This window comes from Malus sylvestris, chromosome 4, assembly GCF_916048215.2.
Source record: "Malus sylvestris chromosome 4, drMalSylv7.2, whole genome shotgun sequence".
Taxonomy (NCBI): domain Eukaryota; kingdom Viridiplantae; phylum Streptophyta; class Magnoliopsida; order Rosales; family Rosaceae; genus Malus; species Malus sylvestris.
This window is the reverse complement of record NC_062263.1, coordinates 14905912-14929075: the sequence shown is the minus strand read 5'-3', so window position 1 is coordinate 14929075 and position 23164 is coordinate 14905912. Positions and strand designations below refer to the sequence as shown.

The following is a 23164-nucleotide window of genomic DNA, read 5'->3' as shown; positions in this document are numbered from 1 at the left end:
TTACAGGTTGTGGTGACTAGAGATGAAGAAACTTGTAATTAGTAAAGATGTGACATTTGACGAAGAAAGTATGTTTAGAGACTCTGAGAAGAATGTGAAAGATGTCCAACAAGTGGAGTTTGAGAATGTAGCCTCTAGCACTTCAAATCTTATTTCCGCTGATGTCAAAGCCACTACAAGTGAAGAAGTGGGAGACCAAGAGGATGTTGAAGAAGTTGAAGTTGAAGACTCTTTTCAAGATGAAGAACAAGTTTCACCTCAAGAGTCTATTGCCAAGAACAGATGGATGAGAAATATTACTAAGCCAACTCGGTATAGTGATTATATTGCTTGTGCTCTTCCTATTATCATTGATGAGATTCCATCCAATTTTGAGGAAGCCATTGACAGTGAGGAAAAGGACAAGTGGTGCAATGCCATAAGTGATGAGATGAATTCTCTTTTGAAGAACAATACTTAGTAGTTATTGCCTAAGGGTAAGAAAACTATCGTTTGCAAATGGGTCTATGCCAAGAAGGAAGAAGTTGATGAGAAAAACAGTGTGAGATTCAAAGCAAGATTAGTTGCTAAAGGGTTGTTGAAGTTCCTTTCGAGTGCAAATATAAGGATACTATAGCGGCATACGTAAGGATGTCGAACCACAGGGAATGAGAAACAACTTAGTAAAACCTTTGACTCTTACTAATTAGCATTAGTTAAAGACTCCTATGACTTAAAATGGGGGGTTTGAGTAATTTTGGAAAAGAAATAAAGACAGAAAGAAAAGGGACAAATTAGAACTAAACAAACCTAAGACATGAAATAGGTTAGAAACATTTTTAGGACATAAATCTGACTTCAAATAAAAATAGGCCTTCCCCTAAACATTCCTGAATCAGTGATATGATCTTTTAACTTATCCCTTTCAAATGCACAACTAAGATGTTCACATATCTAGCATGACATATAACTAGATTGTATGAATCATCTCTTACTTTGCATGTTAGATGCATGGCATATACATAAAACTTATATTTATAGGTGCAACCTAGCATCGCATATACTCAGATTTAGCACCTAGAAACTCATTAAGAACGAAATGGATTATAAACATCACATGAATCCTAGAACATGACATTTATCCTAGAATTTCATGGAATCAATTTACAAGATTAGTTCTGAACCTAACCACATATTGCTAATGAATGAAAGAAGATATGGCAATCATCCTTGTCATTCCCAACAGAAAGCAAACATAAACAGGGTAGCTAAGCTTTAAAATATGTTCTTGAAAGGATTGAAACAGAAAACTGATTCTAGCTTGCAAATGAAATTGATAAACTACAGCTGCATCATAACATTAATTCAATTATGTCTAGGGCTTGTGCAACTTGATGCACTCCTCAATTCGTATTATGTTAGCTCTTGTTGCTCAATATGATCTTGAGCTTGTGCAACTTGATGTGAAGACGGTTTTCCTATATGGTGATTTGAATGAAAAGATTTATATGTGTTAACCAGATGAGTATAAAGTGAAAGGGAATGATAATTTGTTTTGCAAGTTGAAGAAATCACTTTATGGCTTGACGCAATCTCTAAGACAATGGTATTTAAGGTTTGATAAATAAGATGATTTCTAGGCTCTTAAAATGTTCAAAATAAGATGATTTCTTCAAGCCCTTACTTTCATCTTAAAATACAATATAAATAGCAAAATACCTCGTGATGCATAGAGATTTTAAGTCAAAAACCGAAGTAAAAGAGGGCATATAAATATTACAAATGAATGCAATGCAAAGTATGGCAAATAATGGCATAGTATAAATACTAACAGAAAACAAAAACAAAATAGATGTTAAAAAATAAAAAGCCTAGTTGGGTTGCCTCCCAACAAGCGCTTTATTTTATGTCTAGGCAAGACATGATGTGAAGGTTAAGTGGTGGATGATGGTGGTTGATTGAGAGTCTCAGTGACCTGAGGAATTGGTTTATAAGCATCATAGTATGGCTTAAGATGATGGCCATTCACTTTGAAAGTGTTCCCTGTCTGGATGTTTTGAATATGAAGGAAGATTTTGTGAAAACATGTTCATTTAAGCAACATCTATTAGCATGCAATTAACAATTAAAGGCGGAATCATGCTAGCATGCACTTAAAAACAAAACATTAACCAAGAAATTCAAAGCCTAGTAGATTGGTGAACCAAGAATCAACTCAAAACAAAGTGAGTTGAGATTTATACCTTTGTAGATTCCTCTTTGCATAAGCAAAGGCTAATCACCCAAAGAGAGGGCCTTCATTCCTTGCTTCTTAAATCTATGGATTTGGATGGAAGAATAGGATTCTCCAAGTTCCCAAAATAGAGAACCTCTAAGTCTCCACACCAAGGTTAGATTGGAGAAGAAATGAGTGACCTTGGAGGAGTTGGTTTGCTAGCAAATCCCTCCAAGGGGGCCGGCCTCCTAGAGAGAAAAGGAGAGACATGTTCTCTCCAATTTTCTCCAAAAGAACCCTTAATGATTTTAGGCTATAAAGTCCTTTATATAGTCCCTTCAAATAAGTGACCTAAAGAACCAAAAAGCCATTCTCTCTAACATGGCCGGCCATAAGGGTTTTATTGGGCTTTTGGGCCTTTGTGAATTAAGTTGTCATACAACTTAAGTCAATGGGCTTGACGTTCGAAGCCCATTGGGCCTTGAGGCCCAAAACTAACCCGTGGTCTTTTACGAACTTATTCGTTTGATTAATTAACATATTAATTAATCCTTGCCATAAATAATTAAACCATTTAATTATTCTTACTCATCTCCATTGTTTCTTCAATCTCCACCTTACATGGTGTACGATCCATTAGGTTCCTTTTAGCGAGGCAGTGGGCGATTAAAACCATTTCAAATCGATTGTGAATTGAAACTTACTTTCAATTCTCCCTTTGGTGATTATACACGTTTAGGGCTTCCACAAACCATGAGTGACACCTAGCAGCATATCATGGTTACCCAAGCTAATCAGAAGAGGTGGAGAACCTATTCAGTTTAGGATTACAAATGCAATACGGTATTTCTCTAATACAATACTCTTGACCACATTGTTTGGTTTGATAGTTTATTCATGTCTACTATCCAATGTGATTCGTTTACTTATATGATTATCTTGAATGTGATTTGGAACGTCTTCCTAAATCTCATTCATACTCTGATCAGAGATTTTCAATCATATCATAGAGTATTCTCCCCCAAACGGTTTGAAGGTTAGAGATCCCTTGTTGCGCATTCAATTGTCTCCATGGCTAAGTGGCTTAACCCCAACGATGTCGTGGACACCCGCGGACGGGGTGACTTTGACATAATCAAAGATCAAGGACTTAACCACAAGACAACTGTGATGCCTCAGGTCAAATGACTACTTTGCATTATCCCAACCATGAGTTCTCATGTGACATGAATATGAGAACTCTTTGTTGATCATGTTCAGTGAACTCATTCTCTATTGAGCACCTACGTACTTGTCTTGATGTCACACACACCAATGACTCGAGACTAGTCACTCTCCCTGAGAGAAGACACAACACGTACTGATCTTAACGGACTGTCAATGCCCAATTGGCAATCCTATGATCAGGAACGTTTAGGATATGTCTACGAAAGAATGGTCTCATGAATCTAACTTCTTTAGATTGCATTCTCCCAATCACATATTCCTTGGACTTATCGTTTAAGCATATAACATTTATATGAGACGGCTCAAACAATAATCTTTGCCCCTTTATATTTAAACTACATTAGTTTAACTTTGTGAAATGTCCGTAAAGTATCATCATATGATTGGTTTTAGGGCACATTTCCAACAGAATGTCCACTGCACCATAAAGATAAACATTAGTGACAAGAAACCGACCATACCAACGAGAATGAAGCTTACTAAGGAAGAGCCTAAGGTGTGAATTGAATAAAAGAACTTTCTGCCCAATTTCAAACGACTTCCTATGGATTGCTTTGTCATGATATGCTTTGGTCCTTTCTTTGTAAATTCGAGAGCTCTCATATGCATCATTCCTTAACTCATCAAGCTCACTAAGTTGAAACCTCTTCAAATGGCCTGCCTCCTTTAGATCAAAATTAAGCTTTTTTATTGCCCAATAAGCTTTATGTTCCAGCTCCACAGGAAGATGGCAAGGCTTTCCATACACAAGTCGGAAAGGTGACATGCCTATGGGAGTTTTATATGTTGTTCTATAAGCCTATAATGCATTATGCAAGAGCAGCGACCAATCTTTTTTAGTAGGGCCTACTGTCTTCTTAAGGATTTGTTTGACTTCACGGTTAGAGATTTCAGCTTGTCCGCTCGATTGAGGGTGGTATAGTGTGGAAACCACGTGCGTGACTCCTTTTTCAATTGTTGAATAATTAAGTTGTGCATCATTTAAAGTATGGCTAGCAGTAAATTACATGGGGAATTCCCTTGATATCAGCTATTGTCTAACCAATAGCTTTCTTATTCTCTCTTAGAACTCTTACTAGCTTTTCTGTCTCAATATCACTTAAATGGGCATTTATAATAATAGGAAAAGTATTCTCATACCAAGATAAGCACATTTAAGATGTTTAGGGATTGGTTTGAGTTCTAACCTTGGAGCTTGAATCATAAAGGGAATTGGCTTCCCCGTTGAGCTAGGAAGATGCTCAAAACATGGCCATCTTGAAGGCGTGTAAAATGGCATAGCTTTTAAGGCAACAAGTATCTCAGTTCTTGCTTCGTCATATGCATCGTCCTTACTTTTAGTTAAAGTGAGTGCTTTCTCTAGTGGATCATCCCAACCTTGTGTTTCAATTGGTGCTTGCAATGTTAAGCTTAAATCAATTGAATTGCATTCATGTCACTAGGATACCTCATAGTTTCAAGGATTGAAAAGTTTTTGTTTCTCCTAGAATAGTCATGGTAAGCTTTCTGGAATAACAATTAATGATGGCACGAGCTGTGGCTAAAAAGTGTCGACGAAAGATGAGAAGAAGATAATTTGGTAGAGGGCTCTCATCCATGTCTAAAATGTAAAAATCTGCTGGTAGAACTAGGCTCAAAGATGAGTAAGAGAACGATCTGCTAGTTGAATCATCATATGAGTTGGCTTGAGATCACCTAATTAAAGTGTTTCATAAATAGAATAAGGCATTGAGTTAATCAAAACACCTAAATCACATAAACATTTAGAATTCAACTCACTAGGTTTCGATTTTACCTTCGGAACATTCAACTTGGTTGGAATGGTGCTCTCGTCATAAAGAGTTGATTTGGGCTCCTTGTGATGTTGTTGGTAATCTTCTTCTTCCTTTTGTTGGACAGCCACAAGTTCATCAATTTGTTGAGACTCCTTGGTGCTATTAAGCTCCTTTCCAATCCTCAAAGTGATCACATTCACCTATGCATTGTTCAAATCTTTTGGATTTACAACAACTTGACTATGAACCTTACCTGGTTCTCTTTGGTTTATGACTACTGTAATCTGTCCAACCTGAGTTTCTAAGTTTGCAATTGAATGATCAGTCTTGTTCATGAAAGCTTGGGTTGAAACCTTGAGGTCTTGAATGCTTTGAGCTAAAGAACTCACTTGTCCATCCAATGTACTCATGATATCTTCAAGAGGTTTGCTCGGTGTAGCTTGGGGAGGTGGCAGATTTTGCACATTGTTGTTGTTTCCCCATCTGAAATTAGGATGATTCCTCCATCCTGGGTTGTAAGTTGGAGTAAACGGATCATTTCTAGGTCTCTGATTTCCTTGAAATCCTCCTACCATGTTTGCTTCTTCATGAAACCCTTGAACTTAAGGACATGCCTCAAATTGAATAAAAAACAATACCTTGAGAAGTTGATTCGGAAATTTGGAGTTCATGATTCAACTAAACCGGTTAGTACCCCTTTGGCTCTTCATTTTAAATTGAGTTATCTACAATGTCCTAAAACTGATAAAGAGAAGCTGCATATGAAAAATATACCATATGCAAATTTGGTTGGTAGTTTGATGTGTGCAATGGTATGCTCTAGATCGAATATTGCTCATGCAGTTGGTATGGTGAGTCGATATATGCACAATCCTAGTAAAGAGCATTTGCATGCAGCTAAGTGGATATTGAGGTATCTTCATGCTACTTGAGATGTTGGTTTATGCTTTTGGAGGGATGACTATGGTATTGGCAACTTTGCAGTTGGTTATGTTGATTCCGATTATGCAGGTGACTTGGATAAAAGGAAGTCTACTATAGGCTATGTATTTACTATGGCTAAAGGGCCAGTTTGTTGGAGGTCCATTTTGCAGTCGTCTATTGCCTTGTCAACTATAAAGGCTGAATATATGGCAGTTGCTAAAGCTATAAAGAAGGCTGTTTGGATACATGGACTTATTAGAGATTTTGGGGTTGATCAGAAGTAGGTGGAGGTGCATGTTGATAGTCAAAGTGCCATTTATTTGGCTAAGTATCGGGTTCATCATGCGAGGACCAAGCACATAAATGTGCGTTATCAATTTGTTCATGAAGTTGTTGGTGAAGGAGAGATCATTCTCTAGAAGATTCCAACTTAAGACAACCTCGCTGATATGTTGACGAAGGTTGTTGGTGTAACCAAGTTTGTTATTTGGTTGAACTTGGCTCACATTTTGCCTATATAAATAAGGCGTTGAGCAATAGGAGCTTTGGAGCATTTTGGCTCGGCATGAATTATTCTCTTGCTACTTTTAGGAGTGATTTTGTATCAATTGTTGATTATGTTAGTTTGGCTCGTCATGGCGCTTTCAGAATTTGGCCAAGGTAGAGATTGTTGAAATATGGCCAAATTATAAGGGGTCTTTGGTTACAGGCCCAGCTACCCATTTAAGGGGCCTTTTTTATTTGGCCCCTGTGAAAAGCAAAGGGTGGCTAGGGTTCTTTATAAGGCAACAACTGCTACCTTTGCTTCGTGTAAGTAGCATAAAGAAAAAAAAGGGTGTCATAGCCCCAGTTTGAAGAGAAGAAGAAAGTGCTTCTCTCTTTGGTTAGCAATCATCCATCAAAGTAGTTGTTGTTACTTTGATGTTGTAATAGCTTTGAGCTATGTATAGAGAGAAAATTATTCATTATATTTCCTTCTCTATTTGTTTATTTGGTGTGTGAGAGCTATTGGGTTTATTGGGGTTTTGGGTTGTGAGATTGCCAACACTTTGTAAACTCCCATTTGGTTGACAGTGGATTATTGGGTGAGCTCCTACTACTCCGAGGACGTACTCCAGTTACACTGATTGCTGAAGAACCTCGTTAAAATCTTGGTATCTTTTTATTTTTATTTTTGTTCTTACATTTGATTTGATATATTTCTTGTGGGTTAGTTTGAGTTAGTTTCCCATGTTTGGTGCTATCCTAGCACAACACACCAACCCATTAAATGCAGTCGGTACAAAGGAACTAGATGTTCTATTAGTCCATCCTATCCGTTTATCAGTCATCATGCGGCTAGACATCATTTTAAATTTTTTATTTAAAATTAAACACAAAAAGTACCTAGCGACAGTTGGCTGCACAATGTAAAATAAATGGCTAAGATGAATTGATTATTAGAATCCTCACAAAGAGGATCCTTATCCGTTTGCTTGTACTTAGAATATGCTACAAGCTAGCAAAATGTGAGGCTATTATGCATAGCTTATGTCGGTAGAGTGCATGATAAATATAGGTGTGTTGTTGTAAGTGAAGCAACCAAGAGGACAGTAGGCAAGCAACCAAGTGAGAAGTGACAAGCAAGAAGTAAGAGCAGTCTTGTAAATGAGTAATCTTGTAAGGAGTGTGAGGGGTCTAGAATTTATCTCTAGAAAGTGAGAGAGTGTCATAACTTTTAAATTGTGTCTTTGAGAGTTGTTGTGGTTTAATATTTTGTGTGTGTGATACAAGTAATTTGTTTACTTGTTTTGTCTCTCCAACACTTTAAGAGTTGTGTACTCTAATTTTTCTCAACAACAACCACTAGGTGTTCATATAGTAACTCTCTCTTCTTCCTGCTTAAGCTCGAGAAAGTGCCAAAACAGCATACACACGAGTGAAATTCAGGAACATAGGCCTTATTCGTGGTTTTATACTTGTGACTTCGTGTGTCCCTGGTGCAAGCTATTTTCTATGGCTTAATATGGCTGGTGAAAAGGGAATCACTTTGAACTATATTAGAAATAGAAAATATGCCCCATGGCTTCCACCGTAAAATACTTATGATACCATCGATATTATCGGGGAGGGGATGGACTTAGCCTCACAATGAGCTAACAATAATGTTATTTAAATTCGTCATTGGTGAGAATCGAACCTAAAACCTCTCATTTACTAGTGAAGAGGAATACCAGTAGACCATAGTACTCAGTGGCAATGATACCATAATTTATATATAAGGATTGATATACAGTCATCAATTGTACTAATTGAAACAACATGGTGGTTGTAGACCATGATTTATACAAGCCATTAATAATCGTCCATTGTACTGATTGACACAACATGGTGGTGTTGCCAAGTATATGCAATCTAACTTGGATTAAAAATGCAGCTCATGAAAATATTATACGTCAAACCTAATAGTTTTCAATCATATAATCACTGGCTTTGATACCAACCGTTAGCCTTATATAGTTATATAATTAAATCACAAACGAAGGAATGGCGAACCTGATTCTCATAGTAACCATGGAGGTTGAACAAGAAAGATTAAGGCTACAGCAACACCAAAGTCTTCTATAAACACCTAGCCGGATACAACTACTTTATGGGAAGTATTATGTTGTGTGTATCTACGGTTTGCAGGGACCTTAGTATTTATACAAACTAAGAGCTAGGGGTTCCGTCCATAAAGAAAACCTAATCCCACTTTCTTAGCTACCAAGAACAGTATCATAATCACAAGTAATTAAGGATTTCATCAATCCTTGTTATATTATAAGACACTTGATATAAGATTAATATCTTAAGAGATCAAATCACAATCTACATTATTCTCCAATATTACATTCCTATTACATATAGCAGACCGCTTAAAGGTTGATTTATATTGGATAAATCCAACACACATTCTGCAAACTATGGGGAAGTCCCTGATGGTAGGCCTTTGACAGTTAGATGCACGGGAGCGCAAGACACCAAAATGAGACTCTGAAGAGTCAACCCCTGCCTCCTTGAACCGGAAAAAGCACAACAGTAGAAGTGGGGATATCATGGGCCCAAAGGACGCTTGATATGTATATAAGCCTGAAGGCACAGGACCTACTGGGTGAACGCATATTTAACCTTTTAAGGTGCAGTGTAGTTTGCTTACGACGTCAAGAGTAAATTCATTAAATTGAGCTAAAAGTCCACAAGTTGTTCTCGTATTTGAGGTAGTTAATTTATATCTCCACAATATATACGTAGTAATAGGCGTGTTCGCCCATGTATTGACAGTCTGGGTACTAGTGTCCATAGAGAGAGCTTGTTCATCAAGTTTAAATATCATGAACGACTACTTTTACATGGAAATACATCAAATACATCCATTAAGCCATGGCCTCTATAACCGTAACCATAATATATTTATGTTGCCCTGGTCTGGTCGTGGCCTCCATCCCTTTGTTGGGTTGTTATTGAGTATTTTTTTTGCGTACGTGCGAAGATCATATAAAATTCCTTTTTTCAGCAAGTTTAAGAAAGACACAAAACAAAAAGAAAAGTAATCCATCAAGTTATTTTCATTCATTGATTAGCTCATTCAATTATTTGCTATTTAGGACGAGTTATATTTATAAATCTCTTTCCGCATATGTCTTTGTAATGCTCACGAGGAGGAGCATTTCCAACCCTCTATCTTTTGTGGTTTATCTTTTTTAAGTAATTCCAAATCCCTCACCTAAAAACATATATAGCTAATTTTGTTGGTTAACGACATTTTTCGCTCGGGTTTCGTTACTTCTTAGTCGTACCTCTCAGATTCCCCAAAATCTGAGCTAATTATAACAAACATGATTTGTGGACACGAATATTTTGAGAGAGAGAGAGAGAGAGAGAGAGAGAGAGAGAGAGAGAGAGAGAGAGAAAGAGAGAGAGAGAGATTATAATTACGTACTGGCTACAGGTTATACAAGAGCCATATATTGGGTGTAAATCACAGACACACAGACACATTGATCGTGGAGAAATTGTGAATTGTTTCCCCATTCAGATCCCTCTACTGGCAATTGCAACATATATATTTCTATAAAACCTGGGAGGGAGGAGCTCTTGGGGGTCTAACAATTTGTGACAATTGTCTCTCAAAACATGGTTGGATCAAACCAAATCCACCTTGGCTTCATTGCTTTCACATTTTTTCTTCTCTTCTGTGATGCATCACCCATTACAGCTTCCAAATTTACCCATGAGCTGGGTAATGCCATATACATAACCTTATATGTAATGTGTGTGTGCGTGCGCATGCATTTTTTCATCATCATCTAAATGCTTTGTTTAAAAAGTGACATTCTAAACTGCTCTAATTTATAGAAACCGATGGGGATTTGATTTGGGTACTGAAAAGGCATAGTACCTGGCTGACTGACCTAATCCACATCTGCATCGTCACAATCTTATTGTGTTTCCCTTTTTTGGTGCAGGACATCCGATAGAGTTTGAATTTGGTAACGGGGATAGAGGACCGGAACACTGGGGAGACCTCAAGAAAGAATGGAGTACATGTAAGTATGGAAAACTACAATCTCCAATAGATTTGAGGGATGATATTGCCCTCAAAGTTAACTCAAACTTTGATGAGCTTTCAATTAGTTACAAGCCTACCAAAGCCTTGATGAAGAATGAAGGTCATGCTATATCGGTAAGAAAGTGAAAGAAAATCCTTATTTTCCTTTTTTTTCTACCATCAGATGCATGATTCTTTTTACTGCTTGTGTTGTAATTTGACAATGCAGGTTGTATGGGAGGGCGACGCAGGAGGAGTCATGATCAACGGCACAGAATACATTCTCCACCAATGCCATTGGCACGCCCCATCCGAGCACACCATGAATGGCAAAAGGTATGATGCGGAGCTGCACATGATTCACAAAGACAAGAAAAATCGTGTAGCTGTCGTTGGATTCCTCTACAAAATTGGCAAGCCCAATCCCTTTATCTCAGAGGTAAAAAGCCTCAACCATTGCACGGTAAAAACTCGTTTCGGTTAAATTAGAAAAGGCAAAATATAGGAGATCAATGGTGTTATTCATACTTTCAGGTGAAAAAGGCGATATCGTCTATGATTAAGAAACCGAAGGAGGTACCGTTGGGAGTAATTGATCCGAGGAAAATGAAAAAGGCTCAGAAGGCGCGTCAGGATGCAGCAAAGAGGAAGATGAAGAAGAAGACCTCGAAATTTTACAGATACACGGGATCATACACAACCCCTCCTTGCACCGAAGGAGTTACTTGGACCATAAACAAACAGGTACAGCTTCTTCATCAGCCCTCAAAACTTACCCGAAAACGAAAACCAAGCTGATTACGAACTGTCCACAGGTACATACTGTTTCACCATCACAAGTGGAGTTGCTTCACAAGGCCGTTTACAAGGTGACTACCCTGTCCGTGTGAAATAGTTCTAGGTAACTGGCTACACCACAGTAAATATCCTTTAACGCATATTAACTCCTCTTGGTTAACTTGAATGCAGTATGCGGAGATGAATTCAAGACCGGTACAACCTCTCAATTACCGGGAGGTCAAGCTCCACGGTTCATCGTTCGTCAAGTGAGACATGCGTAACTAACGACCTCCGAAAATTTGAGGAAAATAAACTTACTTTTCAGCTGTAATAAATCAGTGCTTGCACATTTTGATTAAAATGCACATCTTGGCAAATTCTATATGTACTTCAGAAGCTGTGTGCTTCGAGTCTATCTCAGAAGGTATATGGTTGTTTTTGGTTTTGCTCCGCTAAAATTCATTCATTCTCTTAAATAAATTCATATGTACTTCAGAAAATTTATTTCATGATAGTTTTCTGAAACTTTGTTTCATTTTCCATTGATGAAGCCGCATACAATACATTCCCATACTTTCAAATGCAAAATGATTCCCCTACCCAGTAGCTGACAGAAATTGGCTCTAGTATAAGCAAATTTTCCCCGACAAAACCTATCGAGTAACTTACTGGCTCAAGAACAAAGGGACTGGCAATACCACTTTTCCCTATCTCACTACTAAAAGCTGATCATTTTTATATAATTGGGAAGAAATACATCATAAATTTTGATCTGGAGGTTATTCACCTTGCAGTAATCCTAGACGAGAATGACGCTGGCCCTTTGTGTTTTCCTTGTATTGTAGGATTTGCACTTGAGGCACTTGTGTGCCACAATGTGAAAATTAACCTGAGATGTTTCGCCACAGTCGTTGCAGAGGATCCAAACCTAACCAAAAGTGTGCAAAATTTAATTACCCAATAGTTGCAGAAGCAACAGAAAGTGATCATCTGCGTACACTTAACATCTTATTTTGATACTTCTGAGGCATGGGAGTCCCTGCGACCTAAAATTGATTTGAAAGAGATCAGTAAACTAGAAAAGACAGGTAACTCAGAGGTAGTCATATGACTCATTAAATTGAAACATCGAATCCTTGATTTACCTCCTCATCAAGTTTTTCCCATACACGGGACATATTGCGGAATGATTTTGAGCAAACTGGGCATGAATACCTGCAAGTTATATACAATTAATATGGGTACAGTTTCTTTACCATTTATAACAGTCACCTATATCCGATGAATTACTGGTAATGCCGCTCCATCTCCTTTACACATTCCAAATGAATATTGTGTCCACATCGCAAGACAGTAATGTCTTCCCTTGTATCGAAAAGAAACTGCAGAAATAACCGATGCGAGCTGGTGCACTAATTTGTTGGAAAAAGAGGCCAAAAATCCTTAATTTGTCGGAAGGAAGGTAACTTTCTGAATTTCCCTTAGTCATTAGACACAGTATTCTCCAAACTTTACCTCAAAGCACACAGGGCAATTATGATGCATCACGTTTTCCACACAATTGTGCGAATCCTTCATCGCCTTTGAGTAACAACATCCTAACACATAGATAGAGACATTCCAATTCAGGCTATTTGTACAAGTATGATTAAAAGAATTTAATAGTAATAAAAAGATCGGGTTAACATCTTACCACACTTGTTACAGTGGAAAACGTTCTCCCCACCTCCGATTCTGCAACAACAATTAGAACAGACTTAGACAAGTGCAAATGTCTTATCAATGAAGACATTTTTTGAGAAGTAAGATAATGATAGGTAACACGTCAACAACAACAACAACAACAACAACAAAGCCTTTTCCCACTAAGTGGGGTCGGCTATATGAATCCTAGAACGCCATTGCGCTCATTTGTGTCATGTCCTCCGTTAGATCCAAGTACTCAAGTCTTTTCTTAGGGTCTCTTCCAAAGTTTTCCTAGGTCTTCCTCTACTCCTTCGGCCCCGAACCTTTGTCCCATAGTCACATTTTCGAACCGGAGCGTCAGTAGACCTTCTTTGCACATGTCCAAACCACCGGAACCGATTTTCTCTCATATTTCCTTCAATTTTGGCTACTCCTACTTTACCTCGGATATCCTAATTCCCAATCTTATCCTTTCTCGTGTGCCCATACATCCCACGAAGCATCCTCATCTCCGCTACACCCATTTTGTGTACGTTGATGCTTCACCGCCCAACATTCTGTGCCATACAACATCGCTGGCCTTATTGCCGTCCTATAAAATTTTCCCTTGAGCTTTAGTGGCCTACGACGGTCACACAACACGCCGGATGCACTCTTACACTTCATCCATCCAGCTTGTATTCTATGGTTGAGATCTCCATCTAATTCTCCGTTCTCTTGCAAGATAGATCCTAGGTAGCGAAAACGGTCACTTTTTGTGATCTTCGCTAGATTGCTCCGGTCATTAGTGTGGATAAGTATATAAATGGATATAGATAGGAAAGCAAACACAAGATGTACGTGGTTCACCCAGATTGGCTACGTCCACGGAATAGAGGAGTTCTCATTAATTGTGAAGGGTTTACACAAGTACATAGGTTCAAGCTCTCCTTTAGTGAGTACAAGTGAATGATTTAGTACAAATGACATTAGGAAATATTGTGGGAGAATGATCTCGTAGCCACGAAACTTCTAAGTACCGGAGTGTGGTATCGTCTTGACTTGCCTTTATCCGTCTCATAGGTAGATGTGGCATCTTCTCTGGAAGTACTCTTCCTCCATCCAGGGGTGGTATCTGTAACTGGTGGAGATGCACAAGGTAATGTATCAATTTCACTTGAAGCTTACTTGTAGTTTCATGCTTGGTCAAGCGAGATACAAACCATGTAGTAGGAGTCCCCCAAGTCGCCGAGCTGGGGGATCTGCTGAAAGAGGTGACAGACAAGGTAAGCAATCAGAGCTCCGGCTGATTGTTCACATTCTCCCTATCTTGCAGGCAGCATGAAGGATAAAGAGAAGAAAAATGAGGAGAGATGATATGGGATACTTTTGCTTTTGAAGAAGTAACTTTCCACAGGCTTATTCTTGAACTGGGCTGGAGGGTTTTCTGGTTTCCTCCAGAGTATAAGGCCGACTGAAGAATTTGAGGGTCAAAACAAGTCCATCAAATCTAGAGTACGTTCGACCCTGCTGATATGGGATACTTTTGCTTTTGATAGAGTAGTGGATGTATCGGCACGTGTGCTGTTACGCTTGTCTCCACATGCTTCCTTGTATCCTTCTCACTTGCCCTATCTGTTCCTCAGGCAGATGCGGTATCTTCCCTGGAAGCATAAGATGTTGAAGATGAGTACTCGAGAGCAATGCCAGGTAAGTAATCAGGTAAGGGGTTCCAGGCAGTCAGTTCCTGGCTGGAAGCTTGATTCCAAGTGCTGACTGATTGCTCTCTTTCTCCTTGTCTTGCAGGTAAGAACAAGGCCAAAGGAAAAGACAGGGAAAAAGCATGATATGGGATACTCTTGCTTTTAACCCTGATGATATGAGATATTCTTGCTCTAGTATAGCTTGTTTACAGAGGTATTATCGGGGGGAAAGAAAGCTGAATATTTCGAAAGGCTTTGTTGGGAGTGCCCTCTCAGATAAGAGAAAGGGTTGAGCATTTTTGCAGGTCTGCCTGTCCGTTAGGGATGGAAGTCGACATATATAGGAGTCTCCCTAACATCAAGTAATAATGCTATTCCTTTACCTTGCTTGGTTATAGCACGGTAGTGGGAGTTGCCAGCTTCACATGTTTTAACTCTGTCAGAGCACTTTGAAAAAGTGGTTTGTGGTATCTGGAAAGCTGATGTTGCGTGTGAAGATTACAGACCTGTCGGGGGTCTGGCTCTCGAGATTTGGAGAACGATGCCTCTTCGATTTTTGAGAAAGCAATCCTGCTGGGGGTCTGGCTCTCGAGATTCGGAGAGCGGTGTCTCTTCGATTTTTGAGAAAGTAATCATGTTGGGAGTCTGGCTCTCGAGATTCGGAGGGCCGTGCCTCTTCGATTTTGGAGCAAGCAATCTTGTTGGAAGTGTTTTCTCGAATGTGAGTAAAGGTTGGGCATGTTTGCTAGTCTACCTTGCCACGAAGCACAGAGGTTGACACACAGGGACTTTCCAATTATCCAGCAGTGGTACCTATGAGCTACTGTGTGGTACCCATGAGCTACTGTTGCGTGTGGGAAGTGGGTCATTGAACAGTACGATTCATGTGCTTTCTACTTCGCCAGAAATCTTCGACAGAATGCCCATAATTTCCGCAAAGCTGAGTGTGCGTGTGACAGGTGCTGACAAGGCTGGAAAAGTAGGTGCCTCTTCGATTTCTGAAATCGGCCCTCGTGGTCTCTGATCAGCCCAGCTTTTGAGAAAGCAAGCCTCTTCGATTTCTGAGATCGGCCTTTGTGGTCTTTGAGCAGCCCAGCTTTTGAGAAAGCAAACACCTCTTCGATTTCTGAGATCGACCCTCGTGGTCTCTGAGCAGCCCAGCTTTTGAGAAAGCAAACGCCTCTTCGATTTCTGAGCAGGCGCCTCTTCGATTTCTGAAGCTTCGTCGAGTGCAGATTTTTATAGGGGCTGACATTAAGTTCCAAAGCACACTTGAATATCCACCAGTAGAAGCTCCATTCTTGCACTTCTAAGATCTTGATTTGTCCGACCTCTTCTCTCTTCAACACCTTTGAAAATGTCTGGCCCCTCCGACCGTCGTTTTGACTTGAACCTTGTTGAAGAGGCAGCCCCGCCTTCTCCAGACAACATATGGCGCCCATCCTTCGTCTCCCCTACTGGTCCTCTTACCGTTGGGGATTCCGTGATGAAGAATGATATGACCGCTGCGGTAGTGGCCAGGAACCTTCTCACTCCTAAAGATAACAGACTACTTTCCAAACGGTCTGATGAGTTGTCTGTTAAGGATTCTCTGGCTCTCAGTGTTCAGTGTGCAGGTTTTGTGTCTAATATGGCCCAACGCCTATTTGCTCGAACCCGCCAAGTTGAATCATTGGCGGCTGAAGTGATGAGTCTCAAACAGGAGATTAGAGGGCTCAAGCATGAGAATAAACAGTTGCACCGGCTCGCACATGACTATGCTACAAACATGAAGAGGAAGCTTGACCAGATGAAGGAATCTGATGGTCAGGTTTTACTTGATCATCAGAGATTTGTGGGTTTGTTCCAAAGGCATTTATTGCCTTCGTCTTCTGGGGCTGTACCGCGTAATGAAGCTCCAAATGATCAATCTCTGATGCCTCCTCCTTCTAGGATTTTGTCCAGTACTGAGGCTCCGAATGATCCCCCTTCGGTGCCTTCTCTTTCTGGGGCTCTACCGACTGCTGAGACTTCTCCTAAGCAACCTTTGTGAAGGCTCCTTCTTGTTTGTTTATTTTGACTCAAGTATATGTACATATTTGTAACTTATCGGGGATATCAATAAATAAGCTTTCCTTCATTTCAACGTATTGTGTTAAATACACCAAAGCCTTCTTCGCTAAGTTCTTTGAATTTTCTTTTGTTGAAGCTTGTATGTTGAAGCTTTGTGAGTGGAGTATATAGGTTGAGGTAGTGTTCCCTTAATTTCCCGAGTGAGGAAAACTTCTCGGTTGGAGACTTGGAAAATCCAAGTCACTGAGTGGGATCGGCTATATGAATCTTAGAACGCCATTGTGTTCTTTCCTGTGTCATGTCCTCCGTTAGATCCAAGTACTCTAAGTCTTTTCTTAGGGTCTCGTCCAAAGTTTTCCTAGGTCTTCCTCTGCCCCTTCGGCCCTGAACCTCTGTCCCATAGTCGCATCTAATCGGAGCGTCAGTAGGCCTTCTTTGCACATGTCCAAACCGCCGTGTAAGTTTATCTTACATTGCCGGTCCCAAGCCCGGATAAAGGAGGAGGGGGAGGGCGTCAGGTAGTCGACAGCCGGCACTCCATGATCACGTCGAATCCTTATGAAAATGAATCCAGAACGAAATTGCGCTAAAGCTAGGGCGTCACCCGTAAGTGGCGCGCTGTGTGGCCTGAGCACAGTGATAAGTGAGCAAGGGTCGCTGTATCTCCATCGGCACCCGGATACAGTGTTAAATGAGCAAGGGGGCTATAGAAACTTCTTTTCGAACGACTCCACTCAAAGTTGTTTGGGAGCATATGCTTCTATCAACTTTACACGGGACACACAAAAGAAGTACTTTGATCCTATTAGACGGGGAAGGGTGAAGAAGCTAGGACAGAAGGGTAGAGTTCAAGAGAGCAAAATGCGTTTAGGAACGTGGAATATAGGAACCTTGACGGGAAAATCTATGGAAGTAGTAGAAGTTATGGTGAGGAGAAGGATAAATATTATGTGCCTACAAGAAACTAAGTGGGTTGGTCGTAAGGCAAAGGATCTAGAAAACTCAGGGTTTAAACTATGGTATTCGGGCACAAATAGAACGAGAAACGGTGTTGGCATCATCGTGGACAAAACCTTGACACAAGATGTTGTAGATGTCAAGAGGGTAGGAGATAGAATCATGGCAATCAAGATTGTAATAGGACAAGAACTTATCAATGTGATTAGTGCATACGCACCTCAAGTAGGGTTGGATACGAGTTCGAAGGAGAAATTTTGGGAAGACCTTGGAGACTTGGTGCAAGGAATTGCTCAGACGGAGAAGTTATTTATAGGAGGAGATTTAAATGGACACGTGGGCAGGGAGACAGGCAACTATGGAGGTTTTCATGGTGGCCATGGTTTTGGGGAGAGAAACGAGGATGGGGAAGCTATCTTGGATTTTGCAATGACATATGATCTTTAAGAAGAGAGAAGAACATGTGATCACCTACAAGAGTGGGTCGTCAAAAACACAAATAGATTTTCTTCTAATGAGGAAAGGGGATCGTATAACTTGTAAGGATTGCAAAGTTATACCAGGAGAGAGCGTGACTAATCAACATCGCTTGTTGGTGATGGATGTACATATCAAAAGAGTGAGAAAAAAGAACAAGACTTGGAAGTGCCCAAGGACTAGATGGTGGAATCTAAAAGAAGAAAAACAAGCCATTTTCAAAGAGAAAGTAATCACCCAGTGTGTGTGGGATAGAGAGGGGGAAGCTAACCAAATGTGGGATTCCATGGCTAGTTGTATCCGAAAAGTAGCAAAAGAGGTATTAGGAGAGTCCAAGGGCTTTGCCCCACACCAAAAGGAATCTTGGTGGTGGAATGAGGAGGTACAAGCAAAGGTGAAGGCTAAGAAGGAATGTTGTAAAGCCTTATACAAGGATAGGACCGATGAAAATGGTGAAAGGTATAGAAAAGCGAAGCAAGAGGCGAAGAAAGCTGTGAGAGAAGCTAAGTTAGCGGCTTATGACGATATGTATAAGCGACTAGATACCAAAGAAGGAGAGTTGGATATCTATAAACTAGCTAGAGCAAGGGAAAAGAAGACAAAGGACCTAAACCAAGTGAGGTGCATCAAGGATGAGGATGGAAAGGTTCTTGCTACAGAGAACGCGGTTAAAGACAGATGGAAATGTTATTTTCATAATCTTTTCAATGAAGGACATGAAAGGAGTGCTTCTTTAGGGGAGTTGAGTAACTCAGAAGAGTGTAGAAACTACTTTTTTTATCGTAGAATCCGGAAGGAAGAAGTGGGTGTAGCTTTGAAGAAGATGAAGCATAGAAAAGCAGTAGGCCCAGACGATATACCAATTGAAGTGTGGAAAGTTTTGGGAGAGACAGGTATAACATGGCTCACTGACCTTTTCAATAGGATTTTGAAAACGAAGAAGATGCCGAATGAGTGGCGAATGAGCACTTTGGTGCCTATCTACAAGAATAAGGGCGATGTACAAAATTGCATGAACTATAGGGGAATTAAGCTAATGAGTCATACAATGAAGCTCTGGGAGAGAGTCATTGAGCATAGATTGAGGCAAGAGACACGGGTTTCGGACAACCAATTCGGGTTCATGCCAGGGCGCTCAACCATGGAGGCAATCTATCTCTTACGAAGATTGATGGAAAGATATAGAGATGGGAAAAAGGATTTACATATGGTCTTTATAGATTTGGAAAAAGCGTATGATAGGGTCCCAAGAGACATTCTTTGGAGGATTTTAGAGAAGAAAGGAGTACGAGTAGCATATATCCAAGCTATATAGGATATGTATGAAGGAGCAAAGACTGCCGTAAGAACTCATGAAGGACAAACCGAAAGCTTTCCCATAACTGCAGGATTACATCAAGGCTCATCCTTAAGTCCTTACCTTTTTGCGTTGGTAATGGATGAGTTAACAGGACATATTCAAGGTGATATTCCTTGGTGTATGCTTTTCGCAGACGATATAGTGTTGATAGATGAAACTCAGGAAGGGGTAAATGCAAAGCTTAACCTTTGGAGAGAAGTGTTGGAATCTAAAGGTCTTCGCCTAAGCCGATCAAAGACAGAATATATGGAGTGCAAGTTCAGTGCAAATGGAGGCCAAAACGAGTTAGGAGTGAGGATCGGAGATCAAGAAATACCAAAGAGTGACCGTTTTCGTTACCTAGGATCTATCTTGCAAAAGAACGGAGAATTAGATGGAGATCTCAACCATAGAATACAAGCTGGATGGATGAAGTGGAAGAGTGCATCCGGCGTGTTGTGTGACCGCCGTATGCCACTGAAGCTCAAGGGAAAATTTTATAGGACGGCAATAAGGCCGGCGATGCTGTATGGCACAAAATGTTGGGCGGTGAAGCATCAACACGTACACAAAATGGGTGTAGCGGAGATGAGGATGCTTCGTTGGATGTGTGGGCACACGAGAAAGGATAAGATTAGGAATGAGGATATCCGGGGTAAAGTAGGAGTAGCCGAAATTGAATGATAGGTAACACGTAATTATAAAAATTTAAGAACGCAATGACAAGAATGCAAACGACAAATCGAACAACAGAGAAGTGTAGAAAAGAGTCCAACCTGCAAATATCACATCCGTCACAATGATACTGTTTCTTTGAAACCTGGAAAAAAATATATAAATTGGATTTATCGATGATACAAGTGTTTTCAAAGTAGGGTTCAATAATTATGACATTATGAACTAAAAGAGTCTCTCTTTTTCATCAGACTAGAACTCAAGGCTTACATCATCGTCAAAGAACTAGCATTTGGAGCAAAAATAGTTTCCCATGCAAACCCCACACTGGACACAGTGTTGCTGAACCTGAAAAAGATATCAGAAATTGAGAATCCATTAACCTCAATCCTTACATTTTTTTTGACATAATTACCATCATCGGAATTGTCTACAAGAGATCTTACATCTTGTTGGGTGTTGCACAAGGAGCAAATGATCTGAAAGGCACAAGGCAAACAAATTAAAAATGAATCAGTAGCATTTCAACGATTAAAAAAATCTTCAAACGATAACGGCATGAAGCGCTAGAGGGAAATAAAAAGGAAAGAAAAGGACCAATTCAAGTTAATATGTCCCAAGTAATTATTATTCCACAGTCCATAGAGAAACACAGGATAGATCCTCTGCACTTTATCTATCAAGTTTAGATCCTCTGATGTTAACCAGTTTATGATACACTTGATTTGCAGAAAAATAAATGGAAAGTACATTCATATCCAGCAAAGCCCTGATAAAATCAAATCTCCATTGCGAAAAATATCCAACAATAGTTTCTATTCTATTCCATTTTCCAAATTCCGTTCTTTCCTTCTCAACTTATATATATATATATATATATATATATGTATGTATGTATGTATGTATGTATGTATGTATGTATATGTATATGTATATATAGACCGATATATTTACACTGATAGGTGGGAGGATAAATTGATATCAAACTCACATTCACAAGATTAATTAGAGGGAGTAAAAGCAACTAACCCATTTACACTGATAGGTGAGAGGATAAATTGATATCAAACTCACATTCACAAGATTAATCAGAGAGAGTAAAAGCAACTAACCCATTTCACATCGTGGCGAGCAGAGGCGGAGCCACAGTGGGGTCAATGGGGTCGCACGACCTCTTGGAAGCCATGGAAATAACCTTAGAGGTCCTTTGGAGCCAGAGGCGGAGCCACAGTGGGGTCAATGGGGTCGCACGACCTCTTGGAAGCCATGGAAATAACCTTAGAGGTCCCTTGGAGCTGCTGGTGCGACCCCTTGGAGCTGCACACCACATGCTCGACAAAACAATTGAAAGAAGAAGCAGCCTTGCAGGTTGAAGAAGGAGGCGCTGCGCGCAGCGCGAGCCTTTTTTTTTTTAAACAACCTGGGCAAAACGACGTCGTTTTGGCCCAAGGAATTTTTTTAAATGACCTGGCCAAAACGACGTCGTTTTGGGCCAAGTCTAAAAAGAAAAAAAAAAATGTAGCCTCTCCTTCCTCTGCTCACAGACCCGACTCCCCCATTCCTGATAGGAGCATATTTATGCGCCTTAGTTAGCTAGTTCTTATGCATTTTTGTTATGTTTTCTTCGTCAAAGTAGTCTTTTAAGCTACTTTCATGTGTTTTCAGGGTTAAAGGACATATTACACGAAATGATGCAATTTGGAGCTTTTGGAGCAAAAAGTGAGCTGGAATGTGGTGTATGCAAATGGAGCACGAGGAATGGACGAGTTTGAAGGTCAAAGAAGCTTAAGAATGAAGAAATGAAAGTGATGAACTAAGAATTCGGAATTGGAAACCAAAGTTTCTAAAGTTGGAAGTTTCTATTCTTGGAGGTTTCCAATTTCGAGAGTTTCTATTCTCGGCTTTGGGCTTTTGGATGACCCATCTTTGCCTCTTGGACCTATGCCGCACCTAACCCTAACCCTAGCCCACTTAATCAGCCGCACCTAGGCCTTGTTCACATGAAAAAAATCTGATTACTTACCCTAAGCCCATGCCGCACCTAATGTTCTAGAAACCCTAGTTTTTGGTGGATTTCCTAACCCTAGCCGCACCTAACCCTAGCCCATTTGTCTAACCTGATTTCTTTAGGGTTTGGCTGCCTATATATATGTGTTTTACCTCCCTTGGCCGAATAACACCCTCTCCATAGTCAGAAATTCGTCCAAAACCCTATTTCCCATCTTGCCGCACCTTTCCTTCATTCCAGCCGATTTCTACCACCATTCTTCATCTCCACACCTTCCACACAACACCCATACACCATCCCCAAGCCTTGCCGTGACCCTACACCCTCCATAACCCATTCTACGTCATCAAAACAATCCAAGAAGCATCACCATACAATCTGCCGCAAGCAACAAGGAGGACAGATTCTCTACAAATTGTTTGGCACTTCAATCTGAGTTGTTGAACAATTTTAGGTGTTTTCTATCTTATATTTCAATGTCTAATTCATGTAATCTTTGTTTTGCTTTAAGGATGATTGGCTAAATTCGTTTTGGCGAAGGGTGTATTCGAAACCATGTTTATTTATGTGAAATAAGTTGATTACTTCCAGTTATCGTTTCCTAAGTCGTGAATACAATTTGCTTAACCGTTGGATTTATAACTTATTCTTGTATGTTGATTGAGAGTGCACGCTTAATTTGCATGCTTGAATTTGGTGCTAGGATATAAGTTTGTCTCACCTAATCGTTATGAATTTATATTCGCAAGTAGTGAAGGTCGCTAGTCACGATCGTGTTAAGTAGATTCCTGGCAAGAGTATCATGCTTTTCATAGTTA

At 39.9% G+C, this 23164-nt stretch overlaps 2 protein-coding genes across 3 annotated transcripts; one reads left to right on the top strand and one right to left on the bottom strand.

Moving 5' to 3' along the window:
- Positions 1-10081: 10081 nt before the first annotated feature.
- Positions 10082-11995, top strand: LOC126619575 (alpha carbonic anhydrase 7-like). Its single transcript, XM_050287983.1, has 6 exons — positions 10082-10381; positions 10608-10825; positions 10920-11129; positions 11225-11434; positions 11506-11559; positions 11660-11995. The coding sequence occupies exons 1-6, from the start codon at positions 10276-10278 to the stop codon at positions 11738-11740; spliced, it is 879 nt and encodes a 292-aa protein (XP_050143940.1). The 5' UTR covers positions 10082-10275; the 3' UTR covers positions 11741-11995.
- LOC126619576 (E3 ubiquitin-protein ligase RZFP34-like) lies at positions 11959-21466 on the bottom strand. Of its 2 annotated transcripts, XM_050287984.1 has the most exons (10): positions 21451-21466; positions 20785-20817; positions 20609-20686; positions 20440-20483; positions 13164-13204; positions 12986-13068; positions 12761-12882; positions 12616-12685; positions 12476-12516; positions 11959-12399 (listed from the first exon to the last, which is right to left on the bottom strand). In XM_050287984.1, the coding sequence occupies exons 6-10, from the start codon at positions 13046-13048 to the stop codon at positions 12270-12272; spliced, it is 426 nt and encodes a 141-aa protein (XP_050143941.1). In that variant the 5' UTR covers positions 13049-13068; positions 13164-13204; positions 20440-20483; positions 20609-20686; positions 20785-20817; positions 21451-21466; the 3' UTR covers positions 11959-12269. The 2 variants fall into 2 exon arrangements, 1 of the variants encoding a protein (XP_050143941.1); XR_007622104.1 differs by lacking the exons at positions 11959-12399; positions 12761-12882.
- Positions 21467-23164: the final 1698 nt, after the last annotated feature.

Bases quoted from the DNA above. Each gene is read 5' to 3' on its own strand.
- LOC126619576 (XM_050287984.1), bottom strand. From the start codon at position 13,048: ATGAAGGATTCGCACAATTGTGTGGAAAACGTGATGCATCATAATTGC. The intron at 12,883-12,985 runs GTAAAGTTTGGA...CCAACAAATTAG, and splicing joins ATTGCCCTGTGTGCTTTGAG to TGCACCAGCTCGCATCGGTT. The intron at 12,400-12,475 runs GTTAAGTGTACG...CACTTTTGGTTA, and splicing joins CAGAAGTATCAAAATAAGAT to GGTTTGGATCCTCTGCAACG.
- LOC126619575 (XM_050287983.1), top strand. From the start codon at position 10,276: ATGGTTGGATCAAACCAAATCCACCTTGGCTTCATTGCTTTCACATTT. The intron at 11,130-11,224 runs GTAAAAAGCCTC...TCATACTTTCAG, and splicing joins CCAATCCCTTTATCTCAGAG to GTGAAAAAGGCGATATCGTC. The intron at 11,560-11,659 runs GTGACTACCCTG...ACTTGAATGCAG, and splicing joins TTCACAAGGCCGTTTACAAG to TATGCGGAGATGAATTCAAG.